At 45.5% G+C, this 26364-nt stretch overlaps 1 protein-coding gene across 1 annotated transcript in view; it reads right to left on the reverse strand.

The window, feature by feature from the left end:
* Nucleotides 1-26364, reverse strand: part of LOC144499290 (low-density lipoprotein receptor-related protein 4-like) — a 230616-nt gene that overhangs the window by 69475 nt on the left and 134777 nt on the right. The window contains exons 11-16 of the mRNA XM_078221406.1: nucleotides 26335-26364; nucleotides 24987-25217; nucleotides 21064-21220; nucleotides 16040-16257; nucleotides 5720-5896; nucleotides 3239-3361 (exon numbers count right to left, since the gene is read on the reverse strand). Of these exons, the coding sequence (XP_078077532.1) occupies nucleotides 3239-3361; nucleotides 5720-5896; nucleotides 16040-16257; nucleotides 21064-21220; nucleotides 24987-25217; nucleotides 26335-26364 (936 nt within the window). The remainder of the gene's footprint in view (nucleotides 1-3238; nucleotides 3362-5719; nucleotides 5897-16039; nucleotides 16258-21063; nucleotides 21221-24986; nucleotides 25218-26334) is intronic.

The following is a 26364-nucleotide window of genomic DNA, read 5'->3' on the forward strand; positions in this document are numbered from 1 at the left end:
GCTGAAATGGCCAACTAAAGATGAAATTAATGTTACAATAATCCAATTAATGCATCATAAGAACATAAGAAATAGGAGCAGGAGTAGGCCATCTAGCCCCTCGAGCCTGCTCCGCCATTCAATAAGATCATGGCTGATCTGATAGTGGGTTCAGTTCCACTTACCCGCCCGCTCCCCATAACCCTTAATTCCCTTAATGGTTAAAAATCTATCTATCTGTGACTTAAACACATTTAACGAGGTAGCTTCAATTGCTTCACTGGGCAGAGAATTCCAAAGATTCACTACCCTCTGGGAGAAGAAGTTCCTCCTCAACTCTGTTGTAAATGGACTCCCCCGTATTTTGAGGCTATGCCCCCTAGTTCTTGTTTCCATTGTAAGTGGAAATAACCTCGCTGCTTCTACTCTGTCTAGCCCCTTCATTATCTTATATGTCTCTATAAGATCTCCCCTCAACCTTCTAAACTCTAATGAGTACAGGCCCAGTCTACTCAATCTCTCCTCATAAGCTAACCCCCTCATCTCCGGAATCAACCTGGTGAACCTTCTCTGTACCCCCTCCAAAGCTAATATATCCTTTCTTAAATAATGGGACCAAAATTGTACACAGTACTCTAGGTGCGGCCTCACCAGTACCCTGTACAGTTGCAGCATGACCTCCCTGCTTTTATACTCCATCCCTCTCGCGATAAAGGCCAACATTCCATTTGCCTTCTTGATTACCTGTTGCACCTGCAAACTGAGTTTTTGTGATTCATGCACAAGGACCCCCAGGTCCCTCTGCACAGTAGCATGTTGTAATTTTTCACCATTTAAATAATAGTCCATGTAGCTGGGTGCGTCTCATAGAATCCTTACAGGACAGAAGGAGGCCATTCGGCCCATCGAGTCTGCGCCGACCACAATCCCACCTAGACCCTATCCCTGTAACTCCACATATTTACCATGCTAACCCCCTTGCACTGGGGTCAATTGAGCGTGGCCAATCAACCTAACCAGCACATCTTTTGACTGTGGGAGGAAACCTGCGCAGACACAGGGAGAATGTGCAAACTCCACACAGACAGTGATCCAGGCCGGAATCGAATCCGGGTCTCTGGTGCTGTGAGGCAGCAGTGCTAACCACTGTGCCACCGTGCCATTCTCTGTTGTGGAACTTCTCATATTATCTGGAGTTTATTCCATAGTTTTATTCAACATGCAGCAGTGAGTGTATTACAGTGAAATACCTCATTTTACATGGTCTCCTGGTGCTGGGAGTGCCTCTGAACCAGAACCTCCTGGTTTCGAGTCCCAACCCAGGACTTGATTGACGGCTAAGGAAGGTGCGTTCATAACGCGGCCAAACAGGTTAAGCATCAACCTGCAAATCCTTCCAAAACACACCTACGTCAGGCAATGAGAACGGGAGAGATTCCTGGTCAACCAGATCTTGGAAAGCATGTTGGAGCTTCCTCCATCACCACACATAGCTCCAGACTACAACATGCATGTAAAAGTGTATGTTGCCACAGCAACACAGACTCCTGGATGGACTGTAACACACCACATCTTAGGTGTTCTTTTGGTCCTAGCTAAAAATGTGCACTAAACTGGACTGCCTATTTAACAAATCTATTCTTCTTACTTGGTCTTTATTTGCAGGCTGTTAAATAAATCATAATTATATCTCCTATTGATAGAGCAATTATAGTTTTTAAAAAACTAGCTATTAGAGTACATCTTCCCAAATGCGAAAACCAGCTGGTGTGACAGTCAACAACACATTCCCCTCACTGGCTCCTTAAATATGTTCCCATTTAAAATTAGAATTCTACAAGTGCCAAAAAGAGAAGATAATATTATTGAATAGATAAGCAGCTGGCTGACTGTACAGTCAGGAACACATGGGCCCATCACTAGATAGCAGAGCACCTCATTTAGGTGCTTGGTCGAAGGACTGGCAGACAAGAGCTTCTGTCCAGGGAGAGCAACAGAGATGGGCAATGAAAAGCTAGAAAAACCCATTAAAGGCCAAATTTTGCAACATTAAGCCCGACATGCAGGAAGACAGAGCCAGGATGGCAACACATTGCTCAAGTAGATTTGAATGAATCAAATGTTACCAAGTTCCAAGGTCTAAGCGTCTGCCATGCAAAGCTAATCATCTATCTGCCTCATCTGGCTTTTAATGCAATACTGGGGGTGTCATATAGCCGTGTCCAGGGTCAAGCACCTTCTCCCATCAGTGCACCCACAAAAACCAAGACTGATCTATTGATTTAAAGAGAGACTCCATAAAGTAGCCTTATTTTGCTGAGGAGTATTTTGTGTGTGTGGGAGAATTGGCCTTAACCCTAACTCTGTGGTCACCTTTCCTTCACCCACCTATCTGGCTATTCTTAAAAGCTGATTGTCTCTGCTTGCTTAAGACTCAAGTGGTACATTCAGCAAGCTTATAACTAACTCTGACCCCAGAATAAGTTTCTCTTTTGCTCTGTAAATCTCAATGCTCTATGTTATAGTCTATTGTCCTCTTGTTCTATATGCCTTGACCAGTAAAAGCAGTCCATTTCTATCAACACTCTCCTGGTTTAAACACCTCTAGAAAATCCCATCCCTCTGTTTTAATGGAACAGACCCGAATCTAGTGGCTGGAATTCTCCAGCTATTCATGGGGAAGCGGGCTTAGCCAAATCTCCGTTCACTGCAGCGGGACTGGAGAATCCCAGCTGCGGCCGAGGTTGGAGATTCCAGCTGTAACGACTTTAATCAGGCAATTGAGGTGGGCCTGTTAGAATATGAACTCCCTGATTAAGGGCCAAATTGATGGACCAATCAGGGAGCCTCTTGCTTTGTATTTAACAGGTGTGTCAGTTCTTCTGGGACTCCGAGTGTAGACTGCGAACTGAAAGCGCTCTGTATGCTGTTGTCAAACTTGTAAATAAAGGGATTTTGGTGAAGGGACTTCTGCCTCCGAGGACTTACATCAGTCCTATGTTTCCACACACTAGACAGCATCCTAGTGAATCTGTGCTGCGCCCTCTGTTGCCTCAACATCCTTCACTCACAGCGGAACCCAAAACTCCTTAAAGTGCTCCATGTTCTTATATAGGTTGAACCATTTTATATTTCTTGTCATTGTGAATCATTCATAGCTCTCCAATACAGATTGAGAACTGAATAGGTGTCTCAAAATCTAACGGACAGCTCACCGAGCGTCAAATATATAAAAACAATGCTGCCAAGTGTTACTTACTTCCAGCGCAGCTGTAGGCATCTACTTTCTTGAAGCCAGTTGGACAAGCACACGTGTAGTTGACGCCACTGGGCAGGCAAAGGTGGCTGCATCCCCCATTGTTGGTTCCACAGCGATTTCTCCCTGCTCAAATAGCAAAAAGCACAACACACAATATAAATATCATCGACATACACCAGTGTTTCCAAAATGGTTTCTTCTGCTGCCTCAGTTCTCTACTCAACGGCAACTCCAAAGTCAAATGTTACCACCTACTACACGGGGCAGGGTGAGGGGGCAGGTCCTGAACCCACCGCAGCTGGGATGTGGATCGAAACCCATGCCGTTGGCACCAATCTGATCCACCCTGACTGTCCAGCGAACTGAGCCAACCACCAACACTGGGCAATGCTATGGCAACACATATCATACAATCATAGAATCCCTACAGTGCAGAAGGAGGCCATTCAGCCCATTGATTCTGCACTGACCACAATCCCACCCAGGCCCTATTCTCACTTATTTACCCTGCTAGCCCCACTGACACTGAGGGGCAATTTAGCACGGCCAATCAACCTAACCCACACATCTTTGGACTGTGGGAGGAAACCGGAGCACCCGGAGGAAACCCACACAGACATGGGAAGAATGTATAAACTCCACACCCAAGGCCAGAATTGAACCCAAGTCCCTGGAGCTGTGAGGTAGCAATGTTAACCATTGTGCCATCGTGCTGTCCAATTTATAAAAGCCCTGGCTACCTCCCACCATCCAAAGCAGCAGCGATGGCTATTTCCCTCGATCTGTATTTGTTGTCTCACCGCTTGTGAAAAAGGCAGACTGACACGCACACAAACCTTGATTATTGAGACACAAAGCACTAAGCTTGGAACCTGTCCATCTGAGTGGGAAAATGCAAACTGTCGTAGAACTGTCTGTTTATTCTGCAGTGAGGTCCGCTGACAGTCTCTCACCCTGACTAACTAATTAATTATCCTAAACACTGCTCCTGTCTCTGAGCCAAATACAGAGCAAAAAAATAATCAGCAAAATGTTAGAAACTGACCCAGACTGTGTTGTTCTGGGTAATAAATAAACATCTATAAAACACAGCGAGTGGCTGGGGCCTGAAATGTTCTGCCTGGATGTGTGATGAAGGCAGTTCAATCGAGGCACTCAGATTATTTGAAGAGTAACAATGTGCAGGGGTATGGGGAAAGGGCAGCTGAATGGCACTCTGTCAGAATGCTCATTTGGAGAGCTGGTACAGACACAATGGGCCGAATGGCCTCCTTCTGCACCATAACAATTCTGTGAAAACATTGGGAAACCAACTTAACCCAAAGATGCGCGGGTTAGGCGGATTGGCCAGGCTAAATTGCCCCTTAGTGTCAGGGGGACTAGCCAGGGTAAATATGTGGGGTTGCGGGGATAGGGCCAGGGTGGGATTGTTGTAAGGTGCAGACTCGATGGGCTGAATGGCCTCCTTCTACACTGTAGGGGTTTCTATGATTCTAACCTGTGTATGTTTATCAGGTCTTTCAGAGTTCAAATTAAAATTTGCTTTGGAAAATGTAATTTACAGCACGGCTGCTGGGAAAAGTCTTGCTCTTCAAAATAAAAGGTTTCGATAAAACCCCAAGTGAAACAAACCATTATTCAACAAAAATAAAACCAAATGGATGGAATGCACCCACAGCAAACCTCCAAATTCCAATGTTCATTTTGTTCTCTAAAATTATAAAAAGCAAAGCACTTGAATGAAAATTCCAATCTACCGTCTAATGTTGTTAAAAAATAAACCCAACAATAAATTCCCTTAACTTCGAATGTGGATCATAGATTCTGGCTCCGTTTTAATATAATTTCCCATAAATGATTCCAAAAAAATATCAAACCAACCTGGAGAAACATGAACATAGCCATCGTCAATTTAAGTTTCAAGTTTATTTATTAGTGTCACAAGTAGGCTTACATTAACACTGCAATGAAGTTATTGTGAGAATCCCCGAGTCGCCACACTCCGGTGCCTGTTCGGGTACACTGAGGGAGAATTTAGCATGGCCAATGCAGCCTAACCAGCACGCCTTTCGGACTGTGGGAGGAAACCGGCGCCCCCGGAGGAAACCCATGCAGACACGGGGAGAACGTGCAGACTCCGCACAGACAGTCACCCTAGCCGGGAATCGAACCCGGATCCCTGGAGCTGTGAGGCAGCAGTGCTAACCACTGTGCCACCGTGCCACCATTATTTTCGCCTGGCCTTTGTTCCTGGGGTATTTGAAAAACACCAAAAAATAAATTTACTAATTAGAAACAACCCCTGCAATCTAAAGAATAAATAACTTTTCTTACCTAAACTGAAATTGGTGAGGTAAGAGAATGAATTGGCCCCATTATATTTTCAACAAAGTATCTATGCTTCAGTTTGTCTTTAAGTTGCAGGAATAAGGATTAAAGTCTCTTCGAGTTGCTCAGGTATATGCTTCATGTTCATCTTACCTGCTGGCTGCCTCTGTGGATGAAGTGTATGGATATCCATCGGGAAATGCAGCTTATTACGGATAATCTCCTGGTTTTTCCCAGTAAACTTGTTGGCGCTATTTATGCTTTTGGTGTGCCAGTCTGTCCAGTATAGGCTGTCTTCAAACACTGTGATAGCAAAAGGATGAGGGAGGCCTGAAACCACAAAGTCAATATGATCAATTACTGGCCAGGCCCTTGCAATGGTGAATTACCTCACGATATCCAGTACCATCTGAAACGGCAGCTGTGGTCCAGACTTTTGACAAGTTGGAAGCCCGATTCTCGGATACCCTCCCCCATTCCACCGGCACAGGATAAGAATGCAGGTTGCCCGCCTGTGACAGCACCCTCACTCTTGCCAGCTCCGTTGTGGCACTGGGAAGGTTTCCTGATTTGATTTATTATTGTTACATGTATTAGTATACAGTGAAAAATATTGCTTCTTGCGCGCCATACAGACAAAGCATACTGTTCATAGAGAAGGAAAGGAGAGGGTGCAGAATGTAGTGTTACAGTCACAGCTAGGGTGTAGAGAAAGATCAATGAGATAGGTCAATTCAAAAGTCTGATGGCAGCAGGGAAGGAACTGTTCTTGAGTCGGTTGGTACGTGACCTCAGACTTCTGTATCTTTTTCCCAATGGAAGAAGGTGGAAGAGAGAATGTCGAGGGTACGTGGGGTCCTTGATTATGCTGGCTGCTTTTCTGAGGCAGCGGGAAGTGTAGACAGAGTCAATGGATGGGAGGCTGGTTTTGGATGGGACGAGCATGGATGGGACCTGGCGGTGGAGGATGTGAACAAAAGGAAAATCCGTTGACAGCGGCAGGACCGGAAGATCCCACTGCCGGGGGGGGGGGGGGGGGGGGGCCTGTTGCATCCGTAAAACACGCCGGGGGGGGGGGGGGGGGGGGGGCAGAAAATCCCATCCCACCTCCTCATCTGAGTTTGAGGCCAATGTCCTCACATCACAGAGTTTGGTGTCAAATGCTGCTTCCTGAAGTGCCTTGGGACACTTTATTCTGTTCAAGGTGCTAGATAAATACAAATTGTTGACCTATCCATCCAATAACCGCACAGTATATTTGTAGATCTGTGCACAAAACAGATAAGTCTGTTAATAAGTCTGGACTCTGTAAAAAAAGTGGACAGAATTGCAGGCAAAATATAGAGTACGTTTCTCAAAATACAACAACAGCTGTCTTCCTTTCTCATGGGAGGTTATAGGTCAACCACAACAGAACTGAAACACTAGCCATGAACCCAGAGTGCATCACTGCGTTTGCCTAAGAAATCAGTCTCACCTCTATCCTGTCTCACAGTTTATTTGACAGAATGTAAGTGTAGATGAGAACTATGCCTTCATACGATGGCACCCGAGAAAGTCTAGCTGCCAGCATCTTTTCGGGAAATGTATTCTTTGTTCGAAGATTGTATTTAGTTGGCTATTGTCCCTGCAGCTTTTCCGTGCTGGTTTTTGGGGCTTTTTTTTAAATAGATAGATGACAGATAACAACTAGTGCAGGTGTAAAGCTTCTCAAACAAAGGACGCAAGATAAATGAGTGCAGTCAGGGCCCTTCACTTCATTGACCATTTTGGATATTTTCACATCAAATATGATCTGGAAAACATCCAAGTAAGCGCTACAAAGAGCAGAGACAAACACCGCAAGTTACTATTAACCTGTTAACACAGAGAGCCTCAGGATCTACATCAACTTTCTAAGAATGAAATGTTGTAAAATGATCCGTTTATCTGTGCTCAGCTCGAGGTTACAATGGGGTCTGATTTCCACTGCTTTACATTTGAAAGCTCCACACATAATGGCTCAAATACACTAAAAATAAAGATCTCCCCGCTCTGAGAATGCCAGACTGAGCGTGGCTTCAAGAAGCTGCTTGTTATTCTCTAGGTCAAAAGCAATTTGAAGATGGGCTTTTGGACTGATGTAGAACATTGGATTCAAGTTTTGATCTTCTGAAACTCCAGTGTCCATGCTCCTGAGAGACAGTCTGCCCAAACTCCGATAGCATGCTGGATCCATCACCACTGTCCACAAATAGAAACATACAACGTGGAAAACAGAAGCAGGAGTAGGCCATATGGCCCTTCCAACCTGCTCCGCCATTCACTCTGACCATGGCTGATCATCGAATTCAATAACCTAATCTCCCCTTCCTCCCATATCCCTCGATTCCTTTAGCCCCTGGAGCCAAATCTAATTTCTTCTTGAAATCACACAACGTTTTGGCCTCAACTACTTTCCATGGTAGTGAATTCCACACATTCATCACTTTCTGGGTGAAGAAGTGTCTCCTCACAGTAGTCATACAAGGTTTACCCCTTATCCTCAAACTATGACAAGTTCTGGATGCATACCATTAAACTCCCAGGGTGGATGGGTACATAAATATAATGAGGAGATGCCGGTGTTGGACTGGGGTGGGCACAGTAAGAAGTCTCACAACACCAGGTTAAAGTCCAACAGGTTTATTTGGAATCACGAGCTTTCAGAGCGCCGCTCACCTGATGAAGGAGCAGCGCTCCGAAAGCTCATGAACTTTAACCTGGTGTTGTGAGATTTCTTACTGTACATAAATATATCCACTGAAATTGTTTGGAAACATTGCAAAAACAATTTTTAAAATAATTTTGTTCAGAAGCCTCTACTTCTCTTTCTTATAGCAGCCTGCCGCACAAGATAGTGAGCAAATGTCTGGAACTCCACCAACATGTTAAAATTTGACACATTTCCTAATTTACATGTGAAAGTTCCAGAAGGCAGGCTCACAAATTCATCGGCACTGAGCAAGGATAGGGCCAGATTTTCACACTCCTGCTCAGGTCAGAACAGAAGCGGAGTGGTGGGCAGTGTACTGGGGGGGAAGGCAACGGCCTAGTGGTATTATCGTTAGACTATTAATCCAGAAACTCAGCTAATGTTCTGGGGATCTGGGTTCGAATCCCACCACGGCAGATGGTGGAATTTGAATTCAATAAAATATATCTGGAATTAAGAATCTACTGATGGCCATGAAACCATTGTCGATTGTCGTAAAAGCCCATCTGGTTCACTAATGCCCTTTAGGGAAGGAGATCTGCCATCTTTTCCTGGTCTGGCCTACATGTGACTCCAGAGCCACAGCAATGTGGTTGACTCTCAACTGTCGCCCAAGGGCAACTAGGGATGGGCAATAAATGCTGGCCCAGCCAGTGACACCCATGTCCCATGAATGAATAAAAAAAAGAGTGGAGGGCATGTTGGGTAGGATATGATTAAAGGATTTCCACCCCCATTCCTGTCATATGGGATTTTTACATTGCTGGAATAAGGATGTGGGTAGCGAGCCTGTGTACAACAATCCTGTCCTTGACACTCATTTGAGGGGGTTGACATTTTAAAGCCCCCACTATTTCCATGAACTCAGGCCCATTTCATTATTAGATTTGGTTCACGGCAGTTTGGAGGAGTCATGAACCAAAGGGTAAACCTGTTGTAGACTTGGGAGCAAGTGTGCCATTTGTTGGACTCCTTCAATGGTTGAACAGATGGCTGACTTGTCAATCAAAGACGTCAGCCATCTGTTGAGCCAGATGGTCACCTGTTCAGCCTGCGTCACATGTTTCAGTGCATTTAACTCTGGAGTTTTAGTTTATACTACTGAGATGGAATGCATTTACGAATGCTTGGCTGAGCCCAAAACACCACTAATGGATACTACTCCCTATGGGTTGTTTACACAGCTGTCAAACTTCCTTGGTTTGTGAGCTTTCTTTGATTGACTGTTTTGCGAGCTGTTGAGAGGATTGTGTTTCTTTGAAGTGGCTTTTGAATAGATGTTTATTTTGACAGTTTCATGAGCATTTCAAAAGCTTCTCAGTGTTATCAGAGAGTTCATGAGATCGATCCAAAGTGGGTGAGTTGGTATGGCAGATACATGAGGGGGAGAGGGGTGGCAAGGAGGACACCTGGGGTGGGGCTTTCAAGAAGGATGATTGGGGAATATGAGGGGGCATGGGAAGGATCCAAATTCCTTCCATCAGGGGGCACAGAGGGAGAAGGCTTGGGTGCCTAATAGCTATTTACATAACTGGGCTGGGGTACTAGTGAACAGAGGATGCCTCCAAAGCTGCTCACCTCAGCATCTACCCCCATCCATTCTTGCCTCAGGCCTGCTTCCAGAGGCAGCAGCCCCAACCATGCAAAGATCCGTTGACCTCGGGTGGGATTTTCCACTTTTGGGGCGACTGTGGCTGGAAAATCCTGCCCTCCATGATCCAGAACTCTGGCTGGTTTGAGTTTGGATATGACAATGGTCTTCCTTAGAGATAGTGGAATGACAAGATCTTCCTGTAACAAATTAATCTAAAAAAAATGCAACATAGCAGAATGTTCAAAATGACGAAAACCACAAAATATAGACTAATTTCTCTTCTGGATCAATTAAATTTAAAATCAGCTGATATTTTAGTGCAGTTTTAAAATGCGGGTGGGGAGAATAATCTTGAGAAACTGGAAAATGAGGACAGGTCGGTTGTTAGGGAGTGAATACAAATGATAAGACACTGGGCATGAGAGCCACATCACACAGGGTCACTCGGCAGAACATCATTAATGAGCAGAGTCGGGAAACCTCAAATGAATTGGTTCATGAGATTGATCCAAAGTGGGTGAGATGGTTTGGCAGATACATGGGGGGGCAGAGAGGGAGTGGCCTGGGGTGGCGGGGGTCAAGAAGAATGATTGGGGGATATGAGGGGGCCATGGGAATAATCCAAATCAACATTTGCTGGATATTTAGTCCTTAATGAGGGTGACCATGGCGCAGACTGGCCTAAAGCTTTGTGCCAGTGGCTAACCAGCCATTTTGTCAACATTGTCCAGCCACTGGGCCATTCTCATCGTGACAGCGTGAAAGTTGCAGAGTTACCCCATCCACAGGTGGGACAGGTCGTCAAGTCAAGGTCTTTACAGGTCTTTTGGTTTGGGTCGATAATCGGATTTTTAAGATTTCAGACCCCCATCCAACACCCCCCCCCCCCCCCCCCTCCCCACCCCCCCACCCCCACCTCCCCCTGCAGAATTCGGAAAGGGGAGTAAACCAGCCTCCTTAACCATCACTGCAAACTAACGTGTGTGCAGAGTACAGCATCCTTTAAAAATTGTGCAGGAAAATAGTCCCTAAGACGCAAGAATTTTCTCGACTATCAGCATGAACCCAAACAATCTCCATCCTGGTTCCAGGTCACCACACCAGCAATCTGTTCAGACATCCAGTTACTCAGCCACTCATAATCAAATACCACAGAACAAGAATAACTACATAAAAATCTAACTGCTAATAGCGGCATGGTGGCACAGTGGTTAGCACTGCTGCCTCGCAGCACCAGGGACCCAGGTTCAATTCTGGCCTCGGGTCACTGTCTGTGCTGAATCTGCACGTTCTCCCCATGTCTGCGTGGGTTTCCTCCAGGTGCTCTGGTTTCCTCCCACATTTTAAAGATGTGCAGGTTGGGTGGATTGGCCATGCCAAATTGTCTCGTAATGTCCCAAGGTGTAGGTTAGGAGGATTAGCCATGGGAAATGTGTGGGCTTACGGGGATAGAGTGGGGGAGAGGGCCTGTGTTGGACACTCTGTCAAAGAGTTGCTGCAGACTGGATGGGCTGAATGGCCTCTTCTGCACTGCAGGCATCCAATAAATAGACTTATACAATTACATCACCTTCATTCAATCATCATTTGTCTGGGGCTAGCTAAATAAACTGCAGATTTCTTGCGGTAACCTTCCTTGAAGCAATCTTCATGTCACACAGAATGTAAGTGTTACATTATTAGGATAATATCTCTTTGAACCATATGATGACCAAAATGGGAGAGAAAGTTTCAATTCTGATAAGATGGAGGAGGTAATAATAAAGGGGCTATAAATTTCCTGACCTATGATAGATAAGTTACAAAATCGTAATATTTCATAATCATCTGACATTTGTATTATGTAATTCAAATATATATGCAAGTTTCAGAGCATAAATCATCCCACATACTCTGCAGCTGGAATGGGAATCCTTGCAGTAAAACCATTAACTCTTTCACTGAGGAAGGTTGCGATTGTATCACCAATAATTAACAAATCACCGGGACTATGATCTCAATTCGCCGTTCAGGAAGTGTATTGCTTGTGGGTGACGCCAGGAAGGCCAACATTTGTTGCCCATCTCTAAATGCCCTTGAGAGGCCATAAGACCATAAGACATAGGAGCAGAATTAGGCCACTCAGCCCATCGAGTCTGCTCCGCCATTCAATCATGGCTGATATTTTTCTCATCCCCATTCTCCTGCCTTTTCCCCATAACCCTTGATCCCCTTATTAATCAAGAACCTATCAATCTCTGAAGAGGGTGGTGTTGCTGAACTGCTGAGATCCATCTGGTTCATCTTTTCTCCAACAGTTTAACACAACTGAGTGGTTTGCTAGGCCATTGCAGAGGGCAGTTAAGAGTCATCCACATTGCTGTGGATCTGGAGTCACACGTAGGCCAGACCAGATAAGGGCGGCAGATTTCCTTCCCTAAAGGAAGGTGGCACAGTGGCACAGTGGTTAGCACTGCTGCCTCACGGTGCCAGGAACCTCAGTTCGATTCCAGCCTTGGGTCACTGTTGTTTGCACGTTCTCCCCCTGTCTGTGTGCCGGGATTGCCAGGTTCTGCCAAAAGGGCCGCCAAATCTCCCATGACCAATGTCAACATAAATTTTATTCCTCATTTCTGGAATGTGGCAAGGCCATCCAGTCACCTTTGGGAAGACCATCAGGAAATAACTGCCATTGGATTGTTCTCATGAGGTGAACGTGTTTCCAGGGAGTGTCTGCCTCCTGTGGGGGGGAGGGGTGGGGGGGGGGGGGGGGGGGGAGGGGGTGTCAGCACTGCAGGGTCCCAATTGCTGGCCAGCAAACTGCAATCTGACAGATTGGGGCCACTGCGCATGCGTAGAGTTCCCGAACTGTCCGATTCTGGTGTGAATAGCCCCTGCCTCCCTGAGCTTTTAATGATATTCACGATCGTGACCTCTGCATTGCACAGAGTGTGGGGGATTCGGGTCTGAACTCCCACTGAAAAAACAATCGTGAATTACACCATTTTCCTTGCCAATTCAGCCCTTAGAAATTTTTTGGGAGAATTGGGCCTTTACTATTTCAAGATGGCGGCTCACCAGCACCTTCTCAAGGGCAACTAGGGATGGGCAATAAATGCTGGCCCAACCAGTGATGCCCATGTCCCACGAATGAATAAAAAAATATCCAAATGGTGTGGAAACCATCCCAGTCTAACAAGCCACAGAAGCAGTTCAAGTGCACAAACGGTTAACTCATCAAGCTGTCAAATAATAATTAACTGCCTTTGTTGTTGTGGTTCTGACCAGGTAACCTCAACGTAAACCTGGGAGAAGTGTTGTAAAAGCAGCTTGGTGGTGAAACAGGCTGCACAGTCTGCCTGGGCACGCATCAACTCCAAGTGAGTCTCACACACATTGATCATCTGTGACAGCAGGAGAAAAAGCGTCCATCAAACATCCATCTCCCACTCCGCCAGCTGGTGTTTTAGACTTCACAACAATTGTAACCATTGGCATGGTTTTCAGCAGCAAATCACCTGCAAATAACTTAAAATTCATTCCCAAAGCAACCCATTTCATTGCCATGTCAAAACATAACCAGTGACTTGTTCACAGGCTGTGGGTAAACTGCGGAGCAACAACCTCAGGAAAGCAGAAAGAACCACGGGCAACAACAATGGCAGAGAAGAGCTTGCTGCTGCTGCTGAGGGCAGGTTAAAGGTCAGCTTCACTGAAAAGAAAGAGGTGGTGTAGATCTCACCAGTGTCTGGAAGAGTTTCCCATGTGCGGACATGCACATGATACGACGATAGAAACAGCCAGGAAGAAGATCCCTGGCTCCATGAACATCTTAAAGGTATGCTCTACTCGAAGGCTTAACACTGTGGCTAATAAAAAACGCTGTAGTCAAGCCAATAACCACCTCAAACACTCCAGATGTACTTGGAAGCACAGAAAATTACAGGATTGGGAAAGGCTGATCTGGCCCAAAACCTCAAAATAAGTAATAGGCAGAGAGAGCTGCACGATCTGTTACGAGAGTTGATCCTTCAAAACACTGGAGTATTGCATGCAGTTCTGGTCACCACATTACAGGAAGAATGTAATTGTTCTGGAGAGCGAGCAGAGGAGGTTTACAAGAATGATGCCAGGCCTGGAAAAGTGTAGCTATGAGGAGAGATTGGATAGGTTGGAGCTATTTTCCTTGGAACAATGCTGATAGAGGTGGACAAAATTATGAGGGGAAGAGATAGGGTGGACAGGATAAAATTGTTTCCCTTGGTGGAGAATTCTAGAACCAGGGGACACAGATTCAAGTTAAGTGGCAGTAGGTGTGGAGGGGACATGAGGAAGAACTTTATTACGCAGAGGGTGCTGGGTGTCTGGAATTCGCTGTCCGAGTTTGTGGTGGAGCCAGAAACCCTAAACTCTATTAAAAAGTACCTGGATCTGCACCTTCAGTGCTGTAAGCTACAGGGCTATGGGCTGGGTGTAGGAAGGTGGGATTAGAAAGGACACCTGGATGTCCTCGGGCTGGCATGGACAAAATGGGCTGAATGGCCTCCTTCTGTGCTGTAACTTTTCTCTGGTTCTATCACTTGCTGCAAGTTGCTGAGGTGGGCTTCCATCTTTTGCTGTTTCCCCTTCACCCCCTCATTAGCCACACATCAAAGTGCCAGCCGCAGCACCGTCCTTTATTCTGCATCATCACGTGTTTTTCCCACGTGCCAAACTTCCCCCCAAAAAAGCATGTGACAGACTTTTATACCTATGCAATGTTTAACTGCATTGTTCACTAGTTTGTCATTGTATCTGAAAACTGTGCTGATTTTTCAAGATGTGGAGATGCCGGCGTTGGACTGGGGTAAACACAGTAAGGAGTCTAACAACACCAGGTTAAAGTCCAACAGGTTTATTTGGTAGCAAACGCCACTAGCGTTCTGTGAACTCCCACTCACCTGACGAAGGAGCAGCCTGTTCCGAAAGCTAGTTTGCTACCAAATAAACCTGTTGGACTTTAACCTGGTGTTGTTAGACTTCTTACTGATTTTTCAAGTCAACATTTATTTTCACAGAAACATTGAAACTTGCTTCAAGTTTCAGCCTGCTCCGCATTCATCTTGATCATGGCTGATCATCAAATTCAATATCCTGATCCCCCCTTCTCCCTATATCCCTTGAACCCTTTAGTCCCAAGAGTATATCTAATTTCTTCTTGAAATCACACAACGTTTTGGCCTCAACTACTTTCTGTGGCAGTGAATTCCACACATTCACCACTCTCTGGGTGAAGAAATTTCTCCTCACCTCAGTTCTAAAAGGTTTACCCCTTATCCTCAAACTATGATTTAGAATCTACCCTGTTTAACCCTGTTAGAATTTAATAAGTTTCTATGAGATCCCTTCTCTCTTCTAAACTCCAGTGAATATAATCCGAACCGACTTAGTCTCTCCTCATATGATAGACTTCCCATCCCAGGAATCAGCCTGGTAAACTTTCACTGTGCTCCCTTTATAGCAAGGACATCCTTCCTCAGATAAGGGGCGGCACAGTAGCACAGTGGTTAGCACTGCTGCTTCACAGCTCCAGGGACCTGGGTTCGATTCCCGGCTTGGGCCACTGTCTGTGTGGAGTTTGCACATTCTCCTCGTGTCTGCGTGGGTTTCCTCCGGGTGCTCCGGTTTCCTCCCACAGTCCAAAGATGTACAGGTTAGGTTGATTGGCCATGCTAAAATTGCCCCTTAGTATCCTGAGATGCGTAGGTTAGAGGGATTAGTGGCTAAATATATAGGGATATGGGGTAGGGCCTGGGTGGGATTGTGGCCGGTGCAGACTCGATGGGCCAAATGGCCTCTTTCTGCACTGTAGGGTTTCTATGATTCTATGATAAGGACACCAAAACTGTACGCAATACTCCAGGGGTGGCCTCACCAGTTCTGTGACTATGAGTGCACTCTTCAAAATGGTGGGACAACAGAGATTCTGCATCACAGCTGGACCATTGCAAAATATATTTTCCTTGGAGCTTAACATTAAAAAATAGCACTTACTGGCAGTTTAATAAAAGAATTGTCCTGTAACTTTATACGTGAGAGGAAAACATAATGAACTGTATGTTTGAGTATAGCAACCACCAACATCGATGCAGCTTCCTGCCACATAATAAATCATTAATGTGCATACCTTGGCTGATCACCGCCTTCCTGTTCTGACCATCAAGGTCCGCACGCTCGATCACATGATGCTTGGCATCTACCCAGTACATCCTCTGGCCCGCATAGTCAATGGTGAGGCCATTTGGCCAAAAGAGATGGGTATCGGCAATGATTTTGCGGTTAGATCCATCCATGGCTGCATATTCTATCCGAGGAGTGTTACCCCAGTCCGTCCAATAGATCGTCCTGTAAAATGCATCAGATTGACCCGGTTGAGTACATTGGAGAATGTGCCATTTGAGGCCAGATGAAAGCAATTTTTACTCAGGAGCAGAACGAGCGGCACGGTGGCACAGTGGTTAGCACTGCTGCCTCACAGCGCCAGCGACCCGAGTTCAATTCCAGCCTCGGGTCGCTGTCTGTGTGGAGTCTGCACATTCTCCCCGTGTCTGTGTGGGTTTCCTCCGGGTGCTCCGGTTTCCTCCCACACTCGAAAGATTGCGGGTTAGGTGCATTGACCATGCTAAATTTCCCCTTAGTCCTGGGATGCGTAGGTTAGAGGGATTAGCGGGATAAATATGTGGGGTGACGGGAATAGGGCCTGGGTGGGATTGTGGTCGGTGCAGACTCGATGGGCTGAATGGCCTCCTTCTGCTCTGTACGATTTTTCTGATATGTGGGATAGGCGGATTGGCCATGCTAAATTGCCCCTTAGCGTCAGGGTGATTAGCAGGGTAAATATGTGGGGTTGAGGGGATAGGACCTGGGTGGGGTTGTGGTCAGTGCAGGCTTGATGGGCTGAATGGCCTCCTTCTGCACCCTATGATTCCAGCATGATTTTGCGATAATTAAATCAACAAAATAACAGAGGTGGCAAATGAATAATCATTGAGCTTTGAAGCAATTGGTTAAGTCCTGATTTGAACCCGAATGCACCCAGCGAGAATGGGGCAGGTACACAACGTACGACACTCCGGTTTATTCCAGCGATTGGCCACAATGAAGCTACAGATTAGTTAATAGGTTAAAATCAGTCTCTCTGAGAGGATAAAGCTGCTTATTCATCAGTCTCTATTATTCAACCAATGGTTTCAATGTTGGGACGTGTCTGAAGGTGGGGGGAGGGGCACAGAGGAGAAATCAAAACACGAAAAAGCAATGAGATAAAAGTTCATGATGACATTGTAAAAAGGTCATTTGATATTCCGTTGCTGAAATCATCATTTGGGAGCAAGTCATTTGGGAGCAAGTCATGGACAATTACTCTCTGCACGCTGATGAAATTTACAGTACCAAATTTCAAATCACACAAGGTGACTCGCTAAAACTTTCTTTGAATTGATTTGGTTTGATTTATTATTGTCACATGTACACAGTGAGTGTTGTTTCTTGCGCGCTATACAAAGCATATCGTTCACAGAGAAGGAAAAGAGAGAGAGCAGAATGTAGTGTTATAGTCAGGATATAGTTATTGGGGGAACATGGTGGTACCGTGGTTAGCACTGTTGCTTCACAGCGCCAGGGACCTGGGTTCGATTCCCAGCTTAGGTCACTGTCTGTGTGGAATTTGCACGTTCTCCCCGTGTCTGCGTGGGTTTCCTCCGGGTGCTCCGGTTTCCTCCCACAGTCTGAAAGATGTGCTGGTTAGGTGCGTTGACCCAAACAGGCGCCAGACTGTGGCGACTAGGGGAATTTCACAGTAACTTCATTGCAGTGTTAATGTAAGCCTTACTTGTGACTAATTAATAAACTTTTTAGCTAATTAATAAACTTTTTAGTAGAGAAAGATCAACTTAATGCGAGGTCGGCCCATTCAAAAGTCTGATGGCAGCAGGGAAGAAGCTGCCCCTTTGGGCTGTTCCAATTCATTTAAAGGGATGGCATGGTGGCACAGTGGTTAGCACTGCTGCCTCATCTAGCATCAAGGCAGAAATAGCGAGACATCTGGATATAAATTGTCCCATTGGGAAGACGCAGCATGGGTTCATGAAGGGCAGGTCATGTTTGACTAATTTGGTGGAATTATTTGAGAAGATTACATGTGCAGTGGACAATGGGGAACCTGTGGATGTGGTGTATCTGGATTTCCAGAAGGCATTTGACAAGGTGCCGTACCAAAGACTGCTGCACAAGATAAAGGTGCACGGTGTTACGGGTAATGTATTAGCATGGATAGAGGATTGGTTAACTAACAGAAAGCAAAGAGTGGGGGGTAAATGGGTGTCTTTCTGGTTGGCAATTAGTGACTAGTGGTGTGCCTCAGGGATCAGTGTTGGGACCACAATTGTTTACGATTTACATAGATGATTTCGAGTTGGGGACCAAGTCTAGTGTGTCAGAATTCGCAGATGATGCTAAGATGGGTGGAAGAGCAAAGTGTACAGAGGACGCTGAAAGTCTGCAAAGGGATATGGATAATCTAAGTGAGTGGGCGAGGGTCTGGCAGATGAAGTACAATGTTGGTAAATGTGAGGTCATCCATTTTGGTAGGAATAACAGCAAAATGGACTATTATTTAAATGGTAAAAAATTGCAACATGCTGCTGTGCAGAGGGACCTGGGTGTCCTTGTGCAGGAATCTCAAGGAGTTGGTTTGCAGGTGTGGCAGGTAATTAAGAAGGCAAATGGAATTTTGTCCTTCATTGCGAGAGGGATGGAGTTTAAAAACAGCGAGGTTATGTTGCAGCTGTATAAGGTACTGGTGAGGCCACACCCGGAGTACTGTGTGCAGTTTTGGTCTCCTTACTTGAGAAAGGATATACTGGCACTGCAGGGGGTGCAGAGGAGATTCACTAGGTTGATTCCGGAGCTGAGAGGGTTGGCTTATGAGGAGAGGCTGAGTAGACTGGGGCTATACTCATTGGAATTCAGAAGAATGAGGGGAGATCTTATAGAAACATATACAATTATGAAGGAAATAGATAAGATCGAAGCAGGGAAGTTGTTTCCACTGGCGGGTGAAACTAGAACTAGGGGGCACAGCCTCAAAATAAGGGGAAGCAGATTTAGGACTGAGTTGAGGAGGAGCTTCTTCACACAAAGGGTTGTGAATCTGTGGAATTCCATGCCCAGTGAAGCAGTTGAGGCTACCTCACTAAATGTTTTTAAGGCAAGGATAGATAAATTTTTGAACAGTAAAGGAATTAAGGGTTATGGTGAGCGGGCGGGTAAGTGGAGCTGAGTCCACAAAAAGATCAGCCATGATCTTATTGAATGGCGGAGCAGGCTCGAGGGGCCAGATGGCCTACTCTTGCTCCTAGTTCTTATGTTCTTATGTTCTCATGGTGTCAAGGACTTGGATTCAATTCCGGCCTCGGGTAACTGTCTGTGTGGAGTCCACATGTTCTCCCCACATCTGCGTGGGTTTCCTCCGGGTGCTCCGATTTCCTCCCACAGTCCGAAAGACTTGCAGGTTAGGTGTGTTGGCCAGGCTAAATTCTCCCTCAGTGTCCCCGAACAGGCGCCGGAGTGTGGCAACTAGGGGATTTTCACAGTAACTTCACTGTAGTGTTAATGTAAGCCTACTTGTGACTAATAAATAAACTTTTAAAACTTTTCAATTCCGGCCTCGGGTCACTGTCTGTGTGGAGTCTGCACGTTCTCCCCGTGTGTGTGTGGGTTTCCACCGGGTGCTCTGGTTTCCTCCCATAGTCCAAAGATGTGCAGGTTAGGTGGTTTGGTCATGCTAAATTTCCCCTTATGTCAGGGGGATTGACAGGGTAAATGTGTGGGGATATGGGGATAGGGCCAGGGTGGGATTGTGGTCGGTGCAGACTCGATGGGCCAAAAGACCTCCTTCTGCACTGTAGGATTCTATGATTCTATTCTATGATTCTATGAATGTTTTGAAGAAAACAAATTAAAAATCCTACAGTCTAGCCACGTGTATATTTTAACAGCAAAATTACCCCGAATAATTCTTGTATTTTGTATAACTGAAGATCACTTCCAGTTGCTCGAGTTATTTAAGTTCCTCCTGTTTAGCTGACAACGGCCATATTTATGCCAATGATTCTGAACTTGGGACTTAAAAATACTCATAAATTTAAACTATTGTTCTGGCTCTGAAGTTACACCGGGGGGCAGGGCGATATTAGTTTACAAATGCTTCACAAGTTCCTCTGAAATCGCTCTCTGTCATCCCAACAGATGTATCAACACATTTATTTTAAATGACAATGAACAAAGATAGCAGACCGCTATTTCAGGGAGACGGCATGATAGTCACGCACGAGTGTCTCCATGCATTATTCCGACAACTTGATCAGACTTTGTGGGAGATTGCAGAAAGCGGAGAATGGCATTTTTGCGGCAACCACTGCCCAGCTTGTGAAAGTGTGAGGATTGGTGGAGCGACGCATCTGTCAATAAACTGGACTGGGATTAAATGGGAAACACGGCGTCAGAATAACGTCCACAAAGTGGACCAGGCTGCATGCTAAACCAATCTCGGAGAAAGAAACCACAATGTCAGGACTGTGGGAGCTGTTTAAAAATAGAAAGCCCACATTATAAGAGCCAATAAAAAGAACAGCTGAAGCAGCAACAGCGGGATGGCAAAAAAAAAGTTTTAAAAAAAAATATGCCAAGTTGGGAGAACAAATTAAAATTAAAAAGAGTTAAGACTCCATTCCGAGCCAAGTGCATTATTAGATGAAGATAAGCAGCGTCCCATCACTCAGACGCATTTGTGGGTTCACCTGGGGCTTTAGACACCAGACAACTAATATGATATCAAAGAGTGAGTTTAATTTACCGTGTATGATGCAAAGCCTTTGATTCAGCTCCCCGTGACAGGATCTACCATGTCAAAATGACCTCTGGGATTGAGGCATGCCAAAAACAAAAGTCCTGAATCATCAGAAATAAGTGCTACAAATGAGAGTTGATTCTGTGGTTGGAATCTGTTGCTAGGCGCCGCGATTGGAAAGCAAATGTCATTTCACTTGAGATAGATTACTGGTCAAGCTGAAACAGATGGCATCGGTTGTTAACGATGCAGGTGATTGAAATAAGATTCCCGCAGAAACCAATGTCTTCGGCTGGCCTTACCCTTCCATTGGATGTAACGCGATGGCTCGGGGCTTCTCCAGGTTTTGCCAGAGAAGTACTTTTCTCTGCATTCCGTCAAGATTTGAGACCTCGATACGAGACGTCCCGGAGTCCGTCCAGTATAACTTGTCGTGGATCCAATCGATCGCCAGTCCACCTGACAAGAGATGAAGTTTTTTTTAAAAAGTTTATTTATTAGTCACAAGCAAGGCTTACATTAACACTGCAATGAAGTTACTGTGAAATTTCCCTAGTCGCCACACTCCGGCGCCTGTTTGGGTCACTGCACCTAACCAGCACGTCTTTCAGACTGCGGGAGGAAACCGGAGCACCCGGAGGAAACCCATGCAGACATGGGGGGAACACACGCAGACTCCGCACAGACAGTGACCCACGCTGGGAATCGAATCCAGGTCCCTGGCACTGTGAGGCAGCAGTGCTAACCACTGTGCTGCCCAAAGTTTTTCGGGAGGCATTAGAACAAAGAACAATACAGCACAGGAACAGGCCCTTCAGCCCTCCAAGCCCGTGCCGCTCCCTGGTCCAAACTAGACCATTCTTTTGTATCCCTCCATTCCCACTCTGTTCATGTGGCTATCTAGATAAGTCTTAAACGTTCCCAGTGTGTCCGCCTCCACCACCTTGCCTAGCAGCGCATTCCAGGCCCCCACCACCCTCTGTGTAAAATATGTCCTTCTGGTATCTGTGTTAAACCTCCCCCCCTTCACCTTGAACCTGTGACCCCTCGTGAACGTCACCACCGACCTGGGGAAAAGCTTCCCACCGTTCACCCTATCTATGCCTTTCATAATTTTATACTCAACATTACACAAGCAGCTGTCAGCATCCTCCCCATTCCTGTGACTCAGGAACTGCAAAGCGGTACCTAAATCTCTTTCTGCAGCCACACACACATGTGCATGAGATAGAGCAGAAACATTTCCTTGACTCACATCAGAGTGACTCACACTGCTATAAAAACCAGAAGAAAATAATTGACAGAATATGAAACCTTCTGTCCTCTCCGCGGTTTCAACCATTTTATAATTAACTTGCTGTCATTTCCTCACCAGACGCCAGTGAAAATAAACATCTTAATTCCCCAAAATACTGGATAGATATAGATCAGAAACAATGCAGTTCAGAATTATCTATAAATGTCTTTGCTGGCTTAAGTCAGAAATGTCAACAAAACAAAAATAATGCAGACAAATTTAGAAATTAGAAAATAACTGGTTTTCAGCAAACTACACCCTTCCCCCTGGACCCTGCTGGCCAAAGATTTCAATCGGTTTTAATCAAATTCCAACCACACCAAATGTTCTGGGCTCCGGAGGAAACTTAAATCCAAGGCGTTTTTAAACAGCTCGGGTATTAATAGACACTTTACGTTTCCGAATGCACAGGAGGAACGCGCGGGGCCAAAGTCCGATACATTAGTGATAGATGTCGAGCTGGAGAAAGTTCAGCTTTCTGCCGAGCACAAGGCAGAGAATTAATCGGGTGGCGAATGTTTGTGTGAATGGTTGGTGTCTGCAGTTCAGCTGGTTTTGCAGTCACTGTGTGCATCTGTTCAGAGAGGGAAGCCGTGTCGAGTTGATCATGTCAATGTCATGTCAGTTACATTGTTAAAGTTTGTTAATGTCAATTACATCATTGTGGCTAAGAGAAACAGGTGATGGGTATTAATTGTCTTTGAGGGGATGGCTGGGACACTGGGTTGAGTGACAGGAGAGCGATAAGACTGAACAAGTCAATAAGCTCCCTCAATAAAGAAAAACGCTGTGTCCTGGTTTCGGCTTGGACACAATAACACTTTGCATTTCTTGCCCTTCCATTTGATTATCTCTAGTCTGGGCAGAGTGGCACAGTGGTTAGCACTGCTGCCTCACAGCGCCAGAGACCCGGGTTCAATCCCCGGCTTGGGTCACTGTCTGTGTGGAGTTTGCACCTTCTTCCCCGTGCCTGTGTGGGTTTCCTCCGGGTGCTCCAGTTTCCTCTCACAGTCCGAAAGACTTGCTGGTTAGGTGCATTGACCCGAACAGGCGCTGGAGTGTGGCGACTAGGGGAATTTCACAGTAACTTCATTGCAGTGTTAATGTAAGACTTACTTGTGGCTAATAAATAAACTTTACTTTAGCTTTAAAAGTCTAGTGCAGAGATTCAAAATATGGAGGTGGGGGATTTGGGGGGGGTGGGGGGAATGGTGTGAGGAGGCAGAATGTAAAGGAGGTGGCCAAGGAAGAGATGCAACTTCAAGTAGCCAGAAAGGTTGAGTTTGAACTAAGCAAATCTCAGTTGCAGGTTCTTGTAATTTGTAGAAAATGACCCCAGGAATTCTGGTTGGTCTCTAGGTCCAATCAGAGATGTGCTAGTTGCACAATAATTGGTTGCTATGCAGCAGAAAAAGCTCTTACACTTGTTAAAAATTCAGTGGAGAATCTCAGTACTGGGTGATTGATTTTCCAGTTCCAGCCATCCACCAGGTAAGCAATATCCTTTCATAATATTACAGTTTGCCACCAGTTCAGGCAACCACTGTCCTGAATTAATAACTACACTGATTCATTGTTTCAATGTATTCTCAACACTCTAACTCCTGTGGGCTACATAATTGACACCAATGTGATGTTTGATTTTTGATAAAAGCTAAAAACTGAAGACATTGGGAGGAAGGTGTAGACCCGGGTGAGGGAAGTATGGGCAATTCAATCTTCCTTCCTTGAACTTAGGATTCACAATTACTGTCTCTAAAAAAGATCATCAACCGCAAAATGTTTGTGCTGAACTTCATCCTCAGGACAAGAAGCTGACTAAAGTGTCATTGGAACCAAAAATAAACTACAAGATTCACTTTGCATTCCTCAGGACAAACACAAGAATGCCAAATGTCAAACGACCACAACAATTTACAGGAGAAAAGGAAGCTGACTGGTTGGCAAGTCGACTCTGACTGGCCAGGCCGTTGCCATGGAAAAAGCAAGGGGCTCGCCAATAGGCTCCCCAAGCTCCCGGATAATTCAAGAAGGTGCAAGGCTTGAACACATTCCTTTTGTTTGCACAGAACCTTTTGCATAAATTGTTGTGATTGTTTGATACTTGGCATTCGTCCTGATGAGTAGGAGATGAAAAATTTTGACAACATGTATCTCATTTCAGAAATATTCAAGTTCTGCACCATCAAGCAACTGCACTTATTTGGCATCAAGGCAAAAGAATATTGTCTGGCTCACCAATACATTATTGGTTGATTCACGCTATCGGCTAAAGCTAATCCCCCGTCTCTCTCACCACTGTTTTGGAGACTGCGAATCTCCTGAAAAGAGGAGGGGCTCAGATACTACACCCTGGAAATTCTCTGGCTGAATGTCTAAAGACGTCAAGGTCGAAGGTCAAAACTGCCAGAAGGGAGGAGGGGTTTGCTGCTGTTTACTCTACGTGGATAAGATCCAAGGACATCGGGCATCTCACCATCCGTTGGAATGCTGTAGTGCCCTGACCACATCATCAACAATGCCCGAGGAAAGACCATCTGACTATCCACTCTGTCCATACCACTCAATCTTGTAAACCTCTATCAGGTCACCCCTTAACCTCCGTCATTCCAGTGAGAACAAACCAGGTTTATCCAACCTCTCCTCATAGCTAATACCCTTCAGACCAGGCCACATCCTGGTAAACCTCTTCTGCACGCTCTCCAAAGCATCCACATCCTTCTGGTAGTGTGATGACCAGAATTGTACACAATAGTCCAAATGAGGCCTAACTAAGGGTTCTGTACAGCTGCAGCATGACCTGTCAATTTTTATACTCAATGCCCTGACCGATGAAGACAAGTGTGCCGTATGTCTGCTTGACTACCTTATCCACCTGCATTAAGTGATGATAGTTTTAAATGTTCACCGTGTTAAACTGATCTGTACCTGGACTCTCAAGACCTGTTGACACAACTTCCTCCACGTTACTCCCGTTCAGGTTCGCTTTCATGATGCGGTCTAGAGTCACATCAGACCAGAAGACTAGCTCCTTGCTATGGTGGAAGTCCAGGGCAATCGCATTCTCCAGATTGTTGAGTAGGAGCGTGTATTCCGATCGGCGGGGGAGAACTTGGCGAATATCAATGCGGTTTGCAAACAGCAGCACTGGTTCTGGTCCTTAGGATAATAAAAATTACACACACGGACAACGTTAACAGATGCACTTCAGTCAATAGGATTTCAAGAGCCCTCTGAGATTTAATGACTCTCAAACCACGAAAGAATTAGGTTCTGAAGGTCCCTATTGCAAGCTTTGCAGATGTGAATGCGGACAAAGCAGTTTGAATCAATCCAACTTTGCACCCAGGTAGATGGGAATAGTCGCAACCATGGCATGATGGTGACATAGTGGTAATAACACTGGACTGGTAATCCAGAGGCCCAGGCTCTGAAGACATGGGTTCAAATCCCACCACAGCAGCTGGAGATATTGAAATTCAATTCATAGATTAGAACAAAGTCTGGGAATTGGGAAAGTCTCAGTAATGGTGACCATGACCATTGATTGTTGTAAAAACCCACCTGGCTCACTAATATTCTTTAGAATCACAGGATCATAGAATCCCTACAGCGCAGAAGAAGGCCATTTGGCCCATCGAGTCGGCACCAACAACAATCCCACCCAGGCCCTATCCCTGTAACCCCACATATTTACCCTGATTAGCATGGCCAATCAACCTAACCTGCACATCTTTGGGCTGTGGAAGGAAGAAAATCTGCCATGCTTACCTGGTCTGGCCTACATGTGACATGGAGATGCCGGTGTTGGACTGGGGTGGGCACAGTAGGAAGTCTCACAACACCAGGTTAAAGTCCAACTGATTTATTTGGAATCACGAGCTTTTGGAGCGCTGCTCCTTCATCAGGTGTTGTGAGACTTCTTACTGTGGCCTACATGTGACTCCAAACCCATAGCAATGTGGTTGGCTCTTAACTGCTCTCTGAAATGGCCTAGCAACCATTCAATTCAAGGACATTTGGGATGGTCAACAAATGGTGGCCTTGCCAGTGATGCCCACATCCCATGACAGAATAAATAAAAACTTGCATGAAAGTAACAACTTTACCACAGCAAACTGTTCCAAAGAAAGTATTCTATGTGGATGGGGAACATGACCACAGAAGCTGTGCTAGAATTAGGAGAATTGGGAATATAAAAGATTTGTTTCTCTCTGGTTAGATATGGCAACTTTTGAAGCAATTCTATAAGAAATCATTCAGAAAGGGCACTCACCGAGTGCTTTACAGCCTCGTTTGTCAGGCC

Source organism: Mustelus asterias, chromosome 9 (assembly GCF_964213995.1).
Source record: "Mustelus asterias chromosome 9, sMusAst1.hap1.1, whole genome shotgun sequence".
NCBI classification, from domain to species: domain Eukaryota; kingdom Metazoa; phylum Chordata; class Chondrichthyes; order Carcharhiniformes; family Triakidae; genus Mustelus; species Mustelus asterias.